Source organism: Balaenoptera acutorostrata, chromosome 7 (genome assembly GCF_949987535.1).
Source record: "Balaenoptera acutorostrata chromosome 7, mBalAcu1.1, whole genome shotgun sequence".
NCBI classification, from domain to species: Eukaryota; Metazoa; Chordata; class Mammalia; order Artiodactyla; family Balaenopteridae; genus Balaenoptera; species Balaenoptera acutorostrata.
In genome coordinates, this window is record NC_080070.1 from 71454605 (window position 1) to 71472638 (window position 18034).

The 18034-nt window shown below is 37.1% G+C and overlaps 1 protein-coding gene across 3 annotated transcripts in view; it reads left to right on the top strand.

The window, feature by feature from the left end:
- BZW2 (basic leucine zipper and W2 domains 2) overlaps positions 1-18034 on the top strand; it is a 57075-nt gene that overhangs the window by 10966 nt on the left and 28075 nt on the right. For 2 of the 3 annotated variants that reach the window (XM_057550294.1, XM_057550292.1), the window contains exons 2-3: positions 6049-6113; positions 15490-15666. In XM_057550294.1, the coding sequence (XP_057406277.1) occupies positions 6056-6113; positions 15490-15666 (235 nt within the window). In that variant the 5' untranslated portion in view covers positions 6049-6055. Of the gene's footprint in view, positions 1-3262; positions 3330-6048; positions 6114-15489; positions 15667-18034 lie in introns of those variants that run through there. The other variant, XM_057550291.1, reaches the window with a different exon arrangement.

Sequence of the window (18034 nt, forward strand, 5' to 3'; positions counted from 1 at the left end):
AAGAGGTTGTACATTGATACATAAAATGTAATTTCTGGAATATTTTTATTTAAAGGGAAGCAAGAATCATTATTCAAAAATAAGATAATGTTTAAGAAGTGAAATAAATTTGGAAATGTTATAATGAAAATTTAATCACAATGCTTTTATGTCTTCTTAAGGCAGATTTAGATGAATATAGTTAACTCAGTGTACTTTTTTTCACAACACAATTCCTTTGGGCTTTGATCCCTCTTTCTTAAAAGATCGTTGCTTAGCACAATTTAAGTTCCTACCATTAATGTCCCTTGCTGCAAACTACCGTTGTAAAATTTTGAGGAGAGAACTATAGTTTAAGTTTTGTGCTTTTTAAGAAAGATATCTTTGTTCTTTTATATCATTAATTATAAGAATGAAGAGGATATGAATATAACAGTAATATTTTTGTATTAAAGAAATATTTGAATTTATTTAGAAACATTTTTCTTTTATAGGTAGGCTATTTGTTATTTTAAATTTTTAATGTTTTGTCAATTATTATAAATACTGAAACTTAGACAGAATTTTCTAGGAGCTATAGCGAAGTTTGTTGTAGAGGCTGGGTGATTTTGAGTCCAGAGAGGCTGTTACAAAATCATGGTAAGGATATTGAACAAGCTAATGTTATTCTGGGCAACAAAATTGTGTAGTGTAATTATAGGCAAATATTTAGCTTATCGCTTTAGAATGTTCATAATTTAAAGTTTCACAGAGCAATTTAATTTTGTTTTTCTTTTGAGAGAAGGATGCTACAATGTTACCAACCCAAACGATCCCTAGATATGACAACTTTTTGTACAGGAGTTTATGATGTTTGTTCTTGCAGTTTTAGCTTTAATGGAAAGGAGAATAGTTTATAATTATGGGCAATTTTTAGTTTTCTTTTATGGTAAATTATTTTACCCATTTGAAATATAGAATAAAAGGTAGTTCTTGAAACTTGCTCCTAAACACAGAGTACATCCTGAGAACGTTGCAGTAAAGTGGGTCAGTTATATTTTGAGTTTTGTGTGCTGGTGTTATTGCATCTTTATGACACACTTTATACTTTGGGGATAATATTGTTGCCCTATAATTTTTATTATCTTAGAATCGGAAGTCTCTCTCTTCCCATTGTCTTAAGTAATATTGACGGTACCAAGAGAGTTTCACTTTGAAGTTTGGTACTTTTTCTTTTCTTTCCTGCTGTATCCACATAGTTTTGAAATTTGGGCAAAATGTTCTGCAGAGCTACTTTATTTGAAAAATATTAATTAAAAAATTCCTATTCTTTGAGTGTGTTTTCACCTTTTTATCAAGTTTGTGTGTTGGGCCATAGGGAATGCTTTAGAACTGGGTTGCCTGACATGATAGCCACTAGACACGTTGGCTATTTCAATTTTAATTTTAATTAATGAAAATTAAATAAAATTAAACATTTAGTTCCTCAGTCACACTAACCGCACTTCAAGGGTCCAATAGCCACATGTCTAGTGGCTACCTTATTAGACAGTGCAGATATAGAACATTTTCACGGTCACAGATAGTTCTGTCGGGTACACCTCTCCAGGATGGGTGTTGGCAAACTGCAACCTGGGGGCCCATTCTGATCCACTGTTTGTTTTGTAAATAAAGTTTTACTGGAATACAGCCATGACCACCTATTTATATATTGCCTATGGCTGCTTTCAGGCTGTAACAGCAGAACTGAGTAGTTGGAACAGAGATCATGTAGCTCACAGAGCCTAAAATATTTTCTTTCTATCCCTTTATAGAAAAAGATTGACTCTACTTTAGAGTATCCGTATTTATAATGTCAAGGTTGTTTGAATAGCATAGTTATTTTATGTGTAGCATATATTAGTAATATTAAATGCCTTACATGAGGCAGATTATCATACTTCAAAGATGAGCCAGACCAGAAGAACAGGCAAGAATAGAGTATCAGGCCAAATCTCTTGATTACTAGTTGAGAACAGGCATCCACTAGTAGGGACAACTAGAAGGTACGGCCTTCTGTGATAGATCAGACACTTTCCAGAATGGAGAGAATTAAGGAAGAATACGAGGGAAGACAACATGCAAGGTGTCAATCTACTCAGGGTGGGCAGGGCAAGTGGCAGAATTAATACACAATAGCCATGAGACCCTTCAATGCTGCTGGCCCATTGTCACACTGGGACCCAGAGTCTGGTTGGGAGTAAGGGGTGGAATATGAAAAGAGCACGAGGGCAGTTAGAAGATTAATAAAGAGAGGTGGGGCGATATTTATCTAATATGTTAGATTTAAAAATCTTTCAATTAAACTTTTCCATTTAGACTTAAATAGAAATTGATTCAAAAATGTTTATTTCATTAATAAAGTACCTTGTTTCTAATGTTTGGTTGATTGGATCGTTTCAGTATTTTTATGGCCTTCTTTTATCTTCTAAACTATCCAAGAAGTTTAGTCTCTTAGATGACATGTGAAATACTTAAATCCATTTTGTTTTACCACTTTACATACAATTTTTTAAAATTCTATTTTAAACCGTGGAGCTTTTCCATTTTGGTGGGACATGAGCTTCTTTTCTTTTTATTTTTTTAATAATTTATTTTTATTATTTATTTTTAAATTTTTGACTGTGTTGGGTCTTCGTTGCTGTGCGCGGGCTTTCTCTAGTTGCAGTGAGCAGGAGCTACTCTTCGTTGGGGTGCACAGGCTTCTCATTGCGGTGGCTTCTCTTGTTGCGGAGCACGGGCTCTAGGCACGCGGGCTTCAGTAGTTGTGGCACGTGGGCTCAGTAGTTGTGGCTCGTGGGCTCTAGAGCGCAGGCTCAGTAGTTGTGGCACACGGGCTTAGTTGCTTCGCGGCATGTGAGATCTTCCCGGACCAGGGCTCGAACCCGTGTCCCCTGCGTTGGCAGGCGGATTCTTAACCACTGCACCACCAGGGAAGTCCCATGAGCTTATTTTCTATGTGAGTGTTTGGGTTATAGTTTTTATGGAAGTCAAATCATCATGATGTTAGTTTATTTCAACTTGTAAGTTGTAATGCAGTCTAATAAAAGTGAGCTTTTGACATTGGCCTAAGAGAACTGCCTTTGTTACTCTCCCTTTGTTATTTCCCAGGTTTAAGCTAGCACAGTTTCTTAGTCAAAATGCCCTTGCTCTTCTTCGGCCAGAGCTTCAGTGAGTGCCTTATAAAGGCTGACCCTCACTGGAGCAGTTTATAATGTAGCACCAGAGCTAAATTTAGAGGGAAGCCAAGCCTCTACTCCAAATAGTAACAGCTAAACGATAGAGACTTTTGGTGAACAGAATATCTTCATTTAGTCTTTCAGTACCAGTAGGTGAGTCTGTGTGTTTGTTTGATTTATTTTGGATGTTGTGTATGTCAAAATCTTTGCATATTTTTTTATGTTTATGTGTTCTTTTATTATTTTCCACATAGACTATATTGAGGTAGTGTAAAATAAGCCTACATAACTGGGCTATGAAGAAAGAAACTTTTGTATTTAGAACTAAAGAAAGTATAAACAGAGCTAAAGAATTTTTAAAATAGAGTAATTCTCTCCAACGTAGGCTGTGTTTGGTAGTAATTCCCATTAGCAGGAAAACAGAAACAAGGTGTAAAGGTAGAGTTAATTAGGGAATTCTATATGTTTATATTCTAGACCTTAAAATAAGTCTTTTAGAGGGGACTCCCACTTTAAAAATATTTTCTAATTCTAAAATAAAAACATCTTTGGCAAAAAAGGAAACTCCTTCCTTGCATGTTCACCTCCTGGAGGAGTTTCAGGCTCTATTTTTGGTTTTGTATCTCAGTAGGAGACCCAAACTCTTTAACAGGTATTTTTCTTCACTAACACAAGAAAATATTTTGTATGGTATTTCGGTATTTGTTGTGTTTTGGGAGGTGTGGAAACATTAAGGAGAACACACACACACACACACACACACACACATATATTCATTACTTGTGCTCCAATGGAAATGTTTGCTGGTATAGAGTGAATCTGTTGAAAATGCCAACAGGGAAGATTCTGAATGAAAGAGTTTTGCAGTGAATATAAATAATGCATTAGAAACTCTATTTCCAACGTCTCTCAAATGAAATGAGATTTCATTGATTAAGGTTACTGCATTTGTAGTTATTTCACTGTGCAGCTGCTCTGCCCCATACACATACAGCAATCAATCCCTTTTCTATACTGGTTAGCTAGGTGTGTCCCGCTGTTGTTTCACCTGTCACATTGTACTATAAATGTTTGTATTTTATCTCTGCTGGGCTCTGTGTTCCTTGAGGGCTTGGAATCCGGCTTAGTCACCTTTATATCTCAAAGCAGGATGTAGTAAGTTCACTTTATAGGATTGATAAAAATTCTCTCTACTTAAACCATAAAAAGAATTACTTTTGGGCTTTGTTACTTTATTAAAAAAGTTTTTTTTAGTTTCACTTTAAAAATGGTGATTCAAGTTTTCAATGATAAACAGATTGCTTTCTGTGTGAAAATACACGTTTCTCTTTTTTCATGGGGTTGGAAGAAAGTTTTGGTACATAAACTGAATAATAATTTTTCCACATTCTTGAGGATTTTTAAAAAATTTTGAGATATAATTAAATAATTTACTGTTATTTAATGTTGCAAATTTTCTTGATTATTTAATGGTATAAGTAATGGAGAAAATCTAGACATTTTCAAATCACAATTTTAAAAATCTTTGAAAGATAATTAAATAATTTGCTTGACATTATTTTAATCGTTTGGTCCTCATAATTTAGGCAATCTAGACATATTTTCAGATTGTAATATTTATGCCAGCAAGGTTATTCACAGTTTGTAAAAGGTCTTTTAGGGCAGGTTTTTCACTTTTTTAAAAGATAATTTTTGATATTTTAAATTATATATTAAATCCAATAGGAGAATTTAAAATACCCAAATACTCATCCTCTGAGGTTAAGCAAACAAATGAAAAGCTTACTAACAGTTTCTTGTATCGTTCTTAAATGTTCCTTGCCTAGAAAAGGAAATATTACGTGTACCCCCCTTTTTAACCGAAAAATTATGCTTTACACTCTTTTATTCAACTTGCTTTTTTCCTTTAACAATTTTACTTGAACATCTTTCCATATCAGTGCAACAGCTTATTTGACAATTATTTATTAAATTTAAATGCTTACTCAGTATTGTTTTAGGTGCGAAAGATACAGTATTGAGTAAAACCTACAAAGTCCCTACCCACATGGATGTTACTCTTGGGGGAAATAGACCATGGCAGACAGATGCTAATGAAATGACAGGGGCTGCTGTGAGCTATGAAGAGAAATAGAGCTAGATGAGAGGGAGAGGGAGAGAGAGAGAAGGAGTCTTGTTAGTCAGGGTGGTCTGGGAAGGTCTCTGAAACTGAGGCATTTGAGTGAGTGCAGAGAGTTAAAGCCACGTGAATGGCTTCCCTGGCCCACTGGAAGAAGCAAAGAGGGCAATGTGGCTGGAGCAGTGAATGATGGGAAGAGGTAGATGTAGGAAACATAATCAGAGAGGTAGCCAGGGCCATATGTAGTACATTGGATATAAATCATTTTGTAAAGCTTCGTAGTTCCATTTGATGGCTTATTTATAACTTATTGAACTAGATAGGTTTATGGGTATTCAACTTCCATTTTTTTATGCATCCAACAATGTTGCAGCTAAATCCTTTTATATATACACATACACGTATATTTGCATACTTGTGTGGGTATAACTGTAGAATAAATTCCTTGTAAAGGAATTGCTGGACCGTAGGTTATGCGCATGTAAATATTTATAGATATTCACCAAATGCTTCCCAAAAGTACTGCATGGAGTTTATCCTTTATATCAAAGTTTATGTCTGTGGTTATTTTCCTTGTCTCTTTTGTCCACACTAGATATTATTAAACTTTAAAAGTTTTGCTAGTTCAGTAGTTACAATTATCTCATTTTAAAAAGTATATTTAGTATGGGTGAAGTCAAACATATGCTTATTAGCTATATATTATATGAACTGCTTATTTGAAGTGCCTAATCTTATTTTCTTGGTTTTCAGAAATTTTATGAATAAGCATCAGAAGCCAGTGCTAACAGGCCAGCGGTTCAAAACTCGGAAAAGGGGTAGGTTGTGTTGTGTGTTTGTGTGTGTATGGTGGGGACGGGGTTGGGGGAAATGTGTGTTTAAAGTGCTAATCAAAATATAAGGTTGGTGAATGTCAAGTTTAACAATACAACAGCCAGTTATTTTAGTAGCAAAAGCGAGTTTCTTTGGGAAGAGCCCAGAGGAATTGCAGTTCGGGGTATGCGAACTATGGGGCAAGTCAGAGAACAAGGAAGCGGAACTTGCTATTATAGGGAAAAGAGGGGAGTTGAGAGGAGCTCTAATAACCCAACAGTCCACATGAGGAAGCTGGGAGTCCAAAGTATGGAGGCTACTCATAGTTTGGTCTGGTACATTCTCTGATTGGCTGAGCTGTGGTTAGGTGGAGAGAAGTTTTCTTCTTCCTTCCGGATAGTAAAGTAGGCAACACCTTTCTGCTGGAGACTAGAGAGGAAGGCATAATTATCTTCCTGTTTGGAGTAATTGATGATGCATGGCAGGGTATAAGAGCTCCCCCTACAGGCCTGTCCGGACTCCAATTTTAGCTGAGGTTTCTTAATTCCACAAAGAAGAATTGGTATTATCTTTGTTTCCACCTAACCTCACTAATTTCTGTCTTTTGAGCTCTGACTGTAAAATCTGAAGGTGTGAATTCAAGCCTCAGAACCGCCAGTTACTTAGGTGTTTGATTTTGGACAAGTCATTTAACTTGTCTGAGCTTTGTGTCTTCATCTACAAAATGAGGATGATTATATCTGTTCAGGTTGCCTTACTCTCATGCGAGGCTCTGAAGGCAGTTGATAAACTTTACTGTTTTTAACATCAGCGTTTGCATTTGGTTTTTGCTTTCTTTGTGTTTTTAAGAAAACGTTCATAAGCCAAGATAGTAAAACTAAGAGAAGAGTAAATTAGGGAAGATATTGAAGAGTTTTAACCTTTTCAGAATTTAGAAAGTCGAACTAAATTTACTGCCCTGAGTGTCTGTAAAACTCAGGATATTTTCAAATGTCTTTTATCGTGGGAAGAGAAGTGATATAGCCAGTTTGATGATGGCTGGTACAATTTCTATATGTGAGTGACTTCTTTTTGTTATGTTCATCTTCCCATTCTTTTTGTGTAAAGAATTTTTAAATCTTTTATAGTATTTAATCAGTTTTGCATAATTATATAGAAATCCTCTTGGTTTTAAGAGTAGTTGAGCCAAAACTTGATAGGGAAACTTTTTAGTCTATTTATTTATTTATTTATTTATTTATTTTTAAAATTTATTTATTTATTTGGCTGTGTTGGATCTTCGTTTCTGTGCGAGGGCTTCCTCTAGTTGCGGCAAGCGGGGGCCATTCCTCATTGCGGTGCGCGGGCCTCTCACTATCGTGGCCCTCTTGTTGCGGAGCACAGGCTCCAGACGCGCAGGCTCAATAGTTGTGGTTCACAGGCCTAGCTGCTCCACGGCACGTGGGATCTTCCCAGACCAGGGCTCGAACCCGTGTCCCCTGCATTAGCAGGCAGATTCTCAACCACTGTGCCACCAGGGAAGCCCTAGTCTATTTATTTATTGATTGATTTATTTAGGCTGTGCCAGGTCTTAGTTGCGGCATGTGGGCTTCTTAGTAGCAGCATGCAAACTCTTAGTTGCGACATGCATGTGGGATCTAGTTCCCCGACCAGGAATCAAACCCAGGCCCCCTGCATTGGGAGCACGGAGTCTTACCCACTGGACCACCAGGGAAGTCCCAATAGGGAAACTTTTTAAAATATGAAACATGGTATGAAATTATTATGTTGACTAACACTGAGGAGAGTGACTGAAAAATATTTAAGGAAGTATCATGTGTAAAGATAAAGGATGACTGAATATCTTTTTGAAGGCCTCATAGCTGATTATGAAGCAGAATGCCATGTAATGGTCATCGAGTCCTAAATTGTTGAATTGATAAACTATATCACGTGCCTTTGGCATTTCCAGCCAATGTGTGTAGCTGAAGTTCTCTTGCAAAGCTGTGTCTATGTAAGTAGCAAGTGTAGTTATGTAGAAAGAAAAGAATTCTCAGTACAATATATCATTTGAATTAGAACAGATTGCAAGAGTCACTAGGTAGCAGTGAGGGCTAAATTTAACTGTAAATGCTACCTGCCAGAAAGCTTCACATTCCCACTAAAAAAATGAAAATTAAAAAATATTTTAAAAACCAAAAGATATGGTTATTTTGTATAGTATTTCTGTCTTGTACTCTTCTTTTTTATTTTTATCTTTTGCGTCCTTGACTCATCCCCATAAGCTAAGTACAAGTATAGTCTGAACCACCCACTTCTATTATATTTAGCCCTCTTACAAACTGTGTCCCCACTACACAATGCGGATTGAAATCTGGAAGCAGATAGCAATGCAAGGTGCTGCAACCAGCGTGCGTTCTTTGTCTCATTGTTTAAAGCCGTCTTGAAAAACATAAATGACGTCGATGATTTCCAAAGGACTTAATCAGAAACCTAGTTACAGTTAAGGTATTGTTGCGCCTAGTAATGTGATAATATTTAATGTATGCCCAACTGTGAGGTGAAGGAAGGTTTGCCATCGCCTGCTCGCTGAGGGAGCGTGTTAATCTCAGACCTGGATCTCCAACTCAGGCAGCTTTCTTAGTGTGACGCTGATTCACAGTAGCTGAGCTCCAATGCCAAGAGAGGGCCCAAGGATGTGTTGCACAAGAGCAGGCATGATTCAGCAAGTAAACTGGCCCTTACGGTCAGTCTTCAGTTTTGGACTGTAAAGGTTACCTCTAACACTGAACTGGTTTGCCTCTGATTCATTTGGTGGGCAAGACTGTGCCTTTGTCTGATAGCTGCGGGAATACTCACAGAGAGCCACCCAGAAATATGTTATCTATCATTTGTCAGTTGATCTAGATTTATATAACTTGGGTCTGTTGGGGGTTAGAGCAGTACTTGAGCCATTTTGTGCCAAACTGCTGACTGGAAAAAAAAAAATGGAGTCAACCTCATTTTCTGCTTTTCATAATAGTGAATTGCATCCTGACGATTCATCGTGCTTTGGCTTTTCTTCTGCTATTACGATGGGGCTGAATTCAGATAAATGGTTGGCAGTTTTGTAGAGCCGAGAAAAAAAAATCTACGGAGGATATTTCAAGGTCATTTTAGTAGGCTGTCTTCCGAAGCTCTGTCTTCAGTTTGTACCTATTTCCTAGCAAAGTTAATGCTCTTCCCTGCCAAGTTAGTATAAAAATGTATTTCTTTTTGCTTAACATCAAAATTAAACATCATGGTAGGACACATCATATCGAACGTATCCTTTGTGAAATATGCACATCTTGCTTATAATATTTTCTCCAGAGAAATTATGTTTTCTAGTGTGACTTGGAGGAATCTGAAAGGATGAACGCTTCTCCCCTGAGCCATTGTTACGCTTAGTGAAATGAAATATTTAATAATTGAACTGGCCTCCCTCTAAATTTTGTGGAGAAATTGGATTAAAATTAGTGAAAATAGGAGAGAAAAAAATGACCAAACTTCAGGCCTCCAGAGGGACCACATACTCAGGTTTCTCTTTGAGGCTTTAGATCTGTTTTGGTGGTTTTAAATCACTCTTAGATTTGTAATAAGTGGTGTTAGGAACTAATGAGGTAAATCTTTAAATATATACGGAAGTAAATCTGTGTGTGTATAGTTGGAAAACCCATGATCGTTCTAATTCATTTACTGTAACTCAGTGACCTTCAGAAAGGGAGGGTAGATTATGTTATTTGTCACTTAATTAACACATTGGGAAAATGCTGTCTTAACCATTTACCATAGTTCTTAGAGAAAGCAATGTATTTAGATAACTTACAGGCATATTTGAGTGTCAGAAATAGGCCTGTTTCTCTACATTATGTGAGGGTGATTATGACTGACTCTTCAGTGTCACACTTGTGATTCACCAACACAGTATAAATGTGAGACCCTAATTGTGTACTTCCTACCTCAAGGGAGTTTTGACCTGCCAAATGGAAACTCAAGGGAGCAATGGCATATTTTCGTTAGGATTTTGTTGGTACTTCTGCTACACTGTCCTCAAATGAAATACAAATCGTATACACCGTTGGTTGTTTCAGATGAAATGAAAAAGAACCTATGGGTAAAATATTGCCTTGTTTCCCCAAACTTCCAATAATGTTCTTGCCATTTTCCTGTACAGGAATTTTGTTTTCCTCTAGATGGACACTTATCTTAGCAGGTGGGAGTTTTGCTTTTCATCCTGCAAGAGAATCATTAATCCTCCCAGGCCATCATGACTTTTTAAGATTCCTAAGCTATACGTGATCATTTTGACCTAGTGCATTATTACTCACTGTTGAAATATCTCTGGCCATGATGTGCTGTCTTCCTCCTTTTAGTTTCCCTCTCCCTTAGCAAGTCTTTTGGAAAAGTATAACTGGTGGATGAGGGCCTTTTTTTTTTTTTTTTTTTTTTTAAATTTATTTATTTATTTATTTATTTATTTATTTATTTTTATTTTTGGCTGTGCTGGGTCTTTGGTTCGTGCGAGGGCTTTCTCCAGTTGCGGCAAGTGGGGGCCACTCTTCATCGCGGTGCGGGGACCGCTCTTCATCGCGGTGCGCGGGCCTTTCACTATCGCGGCCCCTCCCGTTGCGGGGCACAGGCTCCAGAAGCGCAGGCTCAGCAGCCGTGGCTCACGGGCCCAGCCGCTCCGCGGCATGTGGGATCCTCCCAGACCAGGGCTCGAACCCGTGTCTCCTGCATTAGCAGGCAGATTCTCAACCACTGCGCCACCAGGGAAGCCCCATGAGGGCCTTTTGACAAAGGAAAGTTTTTAAGTTGTCTCTTAGATTCAAAACAAAGCTGTCTGCATGAATTTGTAGCTTATCTTATTGCCCAACTTATATTTTCCAGTGTCTTAAATTTATAATTTTCAAACCACCAAAGTCTGTTTCTACCACCTGAGTCAACGTCAAAGCATGTTGGGGTGCCGTTGTGCAGATGGCCTCAATTGATTTTGGGAGCTGGTCACGAGACTTAATAAGCAGCTCTTGGTCTTTTTACTTCTCATGTTTTTGTGTTCAAGGAGAGGGAACTTCTTCCCAAGGTGGGTGGTGAATTACCCTTTGGCCAGACCCCGAGTAGGGGATGATGCTTGCCAATGAGTTCATCCTGTGGGTCACAGTTACCCACTTCTTCTGCGCCCCGTGATCTACGCTTCTAGGGTGCCCATTCTCTCCCTCCCCCGCTTCACAACAAGACCCCAATTATGTTTTTCCTGCGGTCAACATTTGCATGTTCTTGGCTGCATAATGTTTTGCTTATGGCATCAAAAGGACTTTTATCTCTTGTTCATGACGAATAGTGTTCAAGTTAATTTACATCTGTCTTCATGGTATCTTATGCTGCGTGACTCTGGCTGGTACTGGGAATGCCATTCTTCTCTGTTTCTGAGGCTGTGGTATTAACCCCTTACAGCACATCCCTTCTGTTAGACTGTAGGTAGGCAGTCTGTACAAACCAGGCAGCTGCTGTCTGGTTTTTACATGTAGTTTTTAATTGTATCAAAGTCGTGCGTGTACGTGGTTTAAATAGTCAAACAGTTCTGCAAGACATGTTCTAACAGCAGCAAGTCTGTTCCCCAGCGGAACTCTTTCTACTCTTTAACTGCTTCTTTTAGCATTTGCATTCCTGTGGCCAAGTAACACTCCTGTATGGCTGATGCTTGATGTTTCTGTTGGAGGTATTCTAGACGCGTTTCCTCCTATGGGAGATAAGGATTCGGCTCTTTCACGCCCTACCCACCTGCAAACCTCTTCTCGTTCTCCGTCCTTTCATTATATCACAGTTTTAGCTAGACTCCTGTTTAGGGTGCATATTATTGTAACTTGGTACATGTTCTTCAGAGCTGAACTATTATTTGATTTATTTTTCTGAACACCATTTTCTCTTTGGTTTTAACAAGTTTAATAATAATCGATCTTTTTTTTTTTTTGCCTAGTCTTCTGTACCTTAAAACTAGTCAACCCCACCCTTTCCCTTGTTATGTAAATCTCTTAATATAAACACTTTAGGAATTCTAACAATGCTATTACATTGAAGGAATTCTGACTATGTATCATATCATATTGTATGATTGTATTGAAAAACCCTCTTCCATTCGGTTTGCTCTCTAGGCCAACTGTCCAGCTGTTAACGTGAAATGCTTGAAATGTCCCTTCATCACTATCCTGAAGAGTACTGTTGTCTGTCTCTTAGATTTTTTTTCTCTTTTTCCTGGGATCTCATGACTTACTAAGATTGTGAAATCATGAGTTATTCTCTCATTTCGGTGTAGTATCTGTTTCAATCGCTTTTAAAAAGAGTGTATCAGAAACATAAGTTTTGAGGCCTTGAATGTCTTGAAATATGTTTATTCTGCTCTTATGTTTGATTAGTAGTGTGACTGAACCCTGGAATTCTAGTTTGAAAATTGTTTTTCCTCAGAATTTTGAAGGAATATCTTCTGGTTTCTGGTATTTCTGTTGCGCAATTCAAAGTCATTCTGTTTCTTGATACTTTATATGTGATTTGTTTTTTTGCACCTGAAATTTCAGAGAGTTGCTTTATTCCCAGTGTTCTGAAGTTTCACAGTAATGAATGCACCTTGTGGATCCACTTTCAATCCCTGTGCTGGATCCCTAGACAGTCCTTCATTGGGAAACTCACGTCCTTCAGTACTGTAAAACTTTCTTGAAATTTTTAAATCCTTTCCTTTCCTTTTTTAAAAAAATATCTTTTTATTCACTTATTATTTGGACATTTGACTGGTCTGCTCTTTTTCTTATCCTTTTGCTCCTATTTTGTAGGTCTTTGACTTTTTTCCCAGTTTCTAAGAGATATTCTCAGCTTTCTCTTTTAACTCTTCAGTTGAGTTCTTATGTTTTTCTGTCATATTTTTCATTTCTAGGAACTTTTTTTTATTCATGAAATGTTTATTTTTCTATAGCATTCTATTCTTCTCCTCCTCCTTTTTTTTTTTAACAGTTGCAATATCTACTTATCTCTAAAGACACATATGATAGAATTTTTTTTTTTTAACTTCTAGTTTCATCTTTTGCCCCTCTCTCACCATATGCAGACTCTGCATAAGGGGGGAAAAAGGTGAAATCCTTTGAACTGAATCCTAGATACTTTGCCTTTAACCTAGTCTTTTTTTTTTTTTTTTACACCTCTTCTGACCCCTAGTTTGCTATCTTCACATTTTTTCAACGGCATATGATCTTTATTTTGTTCAAGATTTTGCTCCAAACTGACCTTCCACAAGAAGTCCCTCTAGAGTCTGCTGAAGAGAGGAACTTACATAATATCTGGACCCCTAAATCCTCTGAAATACTTCAGGGCGTCTACAAAGTCAAAACTGTTTTCAAATAAAATACCGAGATATTATTTGCACCTTTCACACATTCTCTCATGAGTTTACAGTGGGTGGCTGCAGGTTGTGTGATACTGCAACAAATTGCATGCAGCATGTTTGGGAATCTGTCTGCCATTAAGCCAGACATTAAAGAGATTTGCAAAAGTGTAAAACAGTGGCTCTCTTCTCACTAATATTTTTCATGTAATAAATAATTTTATGCTTTAATTTCTATAAAGTAAGTATCCATGGATGTAACCTCCATAAACAAGAGCTCTTTGGAATCTTTAATACTTCTGAAGGGTGTCAAGGGGTCATGAAACCAAGAAGGTTGAGAACATCTGCTCTGAAGCTGGATATATAAATGTATAGCTCACGATATTTTTTAAATATTTAAGTACTCTGGAATAATTTATCTTGTTAAAAAAAAAAAATTCCTCCAGGAAATAACAAGTGTTTGGTGAGGATGTGGAAAAAGGAGAACCCTTGAACAGAATTGGTGGGAATGTAAATTGGTGCAGCCACTATAGAAAACATATGGAGGTTCCTTAAAAAATTAAAAATAGAATTACACATGATTCAGCAACTCCACTTCTGGGTATTTATTGGAAGAAAATGAAAACACCAACTCAAAAAGACACATGCACCCCAATGTTCACTGCAGCATTATTTACAATAAGCCAAGATATGGAAACAACCTAAGTGTCCATTACTCAGCCATAAAAAGAAGGAAATCCTGTCATTTGTGACTACATGGATGGATCTGGAGGACATTATGTTAAGTGAAATAAGAAAGGCAAATTCTGTATGATCTCACTTACGTGTGGAATCTTTAAAACAAAAACAAGCAAACAACAACAAAAAAACAGCTCATGGATAACAGATTGATGGGTGCCAGAGGCACACTGGTGAGGAGGTGGTGGGGAGGGAGCAGTGGGTGAAGGTAGTGGTCAAAAAGTACAAACTTCCAATCATAGAATAAGTAATGAGGATGTGATGTACAGCATAATAACTCTAGTTAATAATACTGTATTGCACAAAACAGAAAAAGACTCACAGACTTAGAGAACGAACTTATGGTTACAAGGGGGGAAGGTGGAGGGAAGGGATAGTTTGGGAGTTTGGGATTGACATGCACACACTGCTATATTTAAAATGGATAACTAACAAGGACCTACTGGATAGCACAGGGAACTCTGCTCAGTGTTATGTGGCAGGCTGGATGGGAGGGGAGTTTGGGGGAGAATGGATACATGTGTATGTATGGCTGAGTCGCTTTGCTGTGCCTCTAAAACTATCACAACATTGTTAACAGGCTATATTCCAATATAAAAGTAAAAGTTAAAAAATATATTGTATTGCATACTTGAAAGTTGCTAAGAAAAATCTTAAAATTTCTCATTACAAGACAAAAATTTGTGGCTCTGTAGGGTAATGAATGTTAGCTAGACTTATTATGGTGATCATTTTGCAATATATACAAATATCAAATCATATTGTATTCTTGCAACTAATATAATATCATATGTCAATTATATCTCGATTAAAAAAATTTAAAAAGAGATACCCCTCTTGATTTTCTTCCTCCCAATCTTTATTTTGTTTGTTTATATATTCTCCCTTATTCTTAAGTGATTCTCCCCGGATCATTTTCTTTTTCTGTCTTAAGTGGAACAAAATTTTAAGTTTTGATTGTTATACTTTATTGTTTATCAGATAGATAGGGTTAGTAGATTACATTGGCCTATCCTATGAGTGACACAAATGATCGATCATCAATTTTTTAATGTATTAGATAGAGTGTGGCCCCTTTAAACAGAAATAAATTGCTTGAATAAATATTTAAACAAGGGCTTTAACATGAAAAACTAGTAGAAAAACGTAATCATCCTTCAACTTTTAAATAATCATACTATCAAATAAAAACCAGTGAACAAAGGAAACGTATGGTTGCATTTGGGAATATGTTGTGTAAGTAAAAGAATAATTGTATTCTGTATTTATTTTAGATGAAAAAGAGAAATTCGAACCCACAGTCTTCAGGGATACACTCGTCCAGGGACTTAATGAAGCTGGTGACGACCTTGAAGCTGTAGCCAAGTTTCTGGACTCTACAGGCTCAAGATTAGATTATCGTCGCTATGCAGACACACTCTTCGATATCCTGGTGGCTGGTAGTATGCTCGGTAAACCACACATTAGAGCACCTTCTTGTAATATTACGTACTTTCAATTCTACTGAAATATTTTCTTATGAGATAGAATCTTTATAAGCTTATATTTATGATAGTTGATAAAAAAAATGTAGATGGGAGTCTCTACAACTTTTACCTAGATTACGATTTAGAATGGTATTAATGTGGCTATGAAATGATTGTTAGTTAAGAGAGGCATAGCATTGAGGACTTTTGTTGACGTACAACACGACTGGCCCCTTGACTTTAGATAAAAGCCAATTTTTCCATGTGTCCCTAATGTTTGAATGTTTCTGGAGTGGACTTAGGAGGAGTAATTTCTGCAGTAGAGTATAACTTTATGTTTGTCATCTAGATCCTTCCAGTATATATCATTAAATCCCAATTGCCATAGCACCTTTCTTTTGAGTCCCACCCTTTTTTTCTTTTGGTATAGCGAGCAGTGAGATTTAACTGTGTCAACAAATTTAAAAAGAATTCCCATTAAATTTAATTCTCATTAAAATTCATTTCATCCATAGAAAGTTAAATGTCTACGAAATATAGTTTAAATCTAGTTTTTAAAAAATCCTTGTAATTGTGAGTGTATAGGTAAAAGGATTAAAAATAGAAGTTTGGAAATTGTTAAAGATAGATAAAAAGCAAAATAAAAACTATGTCTTATAGAGCAGGGACATCAAGGGGAAAGGCTTCAGAATACTATTTAAGTGGTATGGTGTATTGTTCTAAATGTTTATTAGGTATCACAACCACCCATTTTTCCTTTCATAGTTATTCTTAGAACTTGGTTTCCATAATTAGTTCCTATGGTAACCATAAATCACTGGAAATGGTCAGATCCCCAGGCCAGTGATTCAGCTGCCTAGGGGACATTCGCAAATGTGTGGAAGTGTTTTGGTTGCTACAAAGACTTGGGAGTGGAGGCCAGGTATGCCACCTACTTTGCTATGCAAGGAACATTCAGTACAATGAAAAATTGCCCTGCCCAGTGTGCTGTGAGTGCCTTTCATTGAGAAATGCTGCTTAAGCCAATCTACTTTAAGACAAGGTGTATACATACATTTTTAGGTAGAGCTACCCTTTAATTCTTCCCTCTGAGCTCTTAGATCTATCTATGCTGGTACCTGGTCCCGTTTACTTTCAGGCCCCCTTTTGATCTGAACTGCTGGTTTTCACTATGTACCAAGTTTATTTTGTTGTTACCATTTATGAAAGTCTCAGTTTATCCCTGTAGGTAATTCAAGTCCACGTATAAAAAGCTCTTTGTAGTGTGTTCAAATCCCAATACACAGAGATAGCTATTGTTAATATTTTGGTTAATTCTTTTCTAGAAATCTCTTTACCGAAATACATAAACTTTTGAGAATGGGATGATATTATACAAATGTGATACTCTACATGCTGTTTTATGTTTACTCTGCAGTATGTTGTTGCCTTTCGTGCCCATGAGTATTATGTTACCTTAGATGATTCTAAAAAGAATGAAAACTATAATTAATAGTGAAGTTGAACCTTTCCTGATGTGATTATTGGCTTTTTCAATTTCCTTAGTTATGGTATACTTTTATCGATGCACTGGTAAATTCTATGCAAGAGTAGTCTTTGGTCGGTTTTGGTTCTTGCCAAAGTCACACATGACTTCACCAGTCAATTCAACACACACTTTTCAGTTCTTAGTGCCTTCCTGGCAGCACTGTTGACCCTTTCATCATTCTTGAAATGCTTTCCTTTCTTGCTTTACATGGGACCATTTAGACTCCCTCCTACCTCTCTAGATGTCACTTCTCACATGACTCCTACGTTTCCATATTTGTCCCCTTACATATGCTTAAAATTATATGCTTTGCATTGATTATCTCAAGACTTCATTTACCATCTCTATAATGATGATCAACAAATTTATATCTGCAGCCTAGATTTCACTCCTTCACACCACACCTATCCATCCAAAAGAGGGGAGGGCAAATGTTTGGTACAACTTATGAGCACAGGCAGTACAACCCCAGATGTCTACTGAGGCCAGACCTATGATGTAATGAATAAAGTCAGCCAGGTGCATTCTTTTTATGTAAACATTTTGTTTACAAATGGAGTATGTAAGAATTTTCTTCACTCCCACAAAAATATTTACCTTCCCCTGTTATTCTTGAGACAACAGTTATCTTGGTTTTTCAGTTGTACCATTTGAAGAGTAGACACAAGAAATACTTTACTTTTCTCAGGGCTTCCCTGGTGGCGCAGTGGTTGAGAATCCGCCTGCCAATGCAGGGGACATGGGTTCGAGCCCTGGTCTGGGAAGATCCCACATTCCACGGAGCAACTAAGCCCGTGCGCCACAACTACTGAGCCTGTGCTCTAG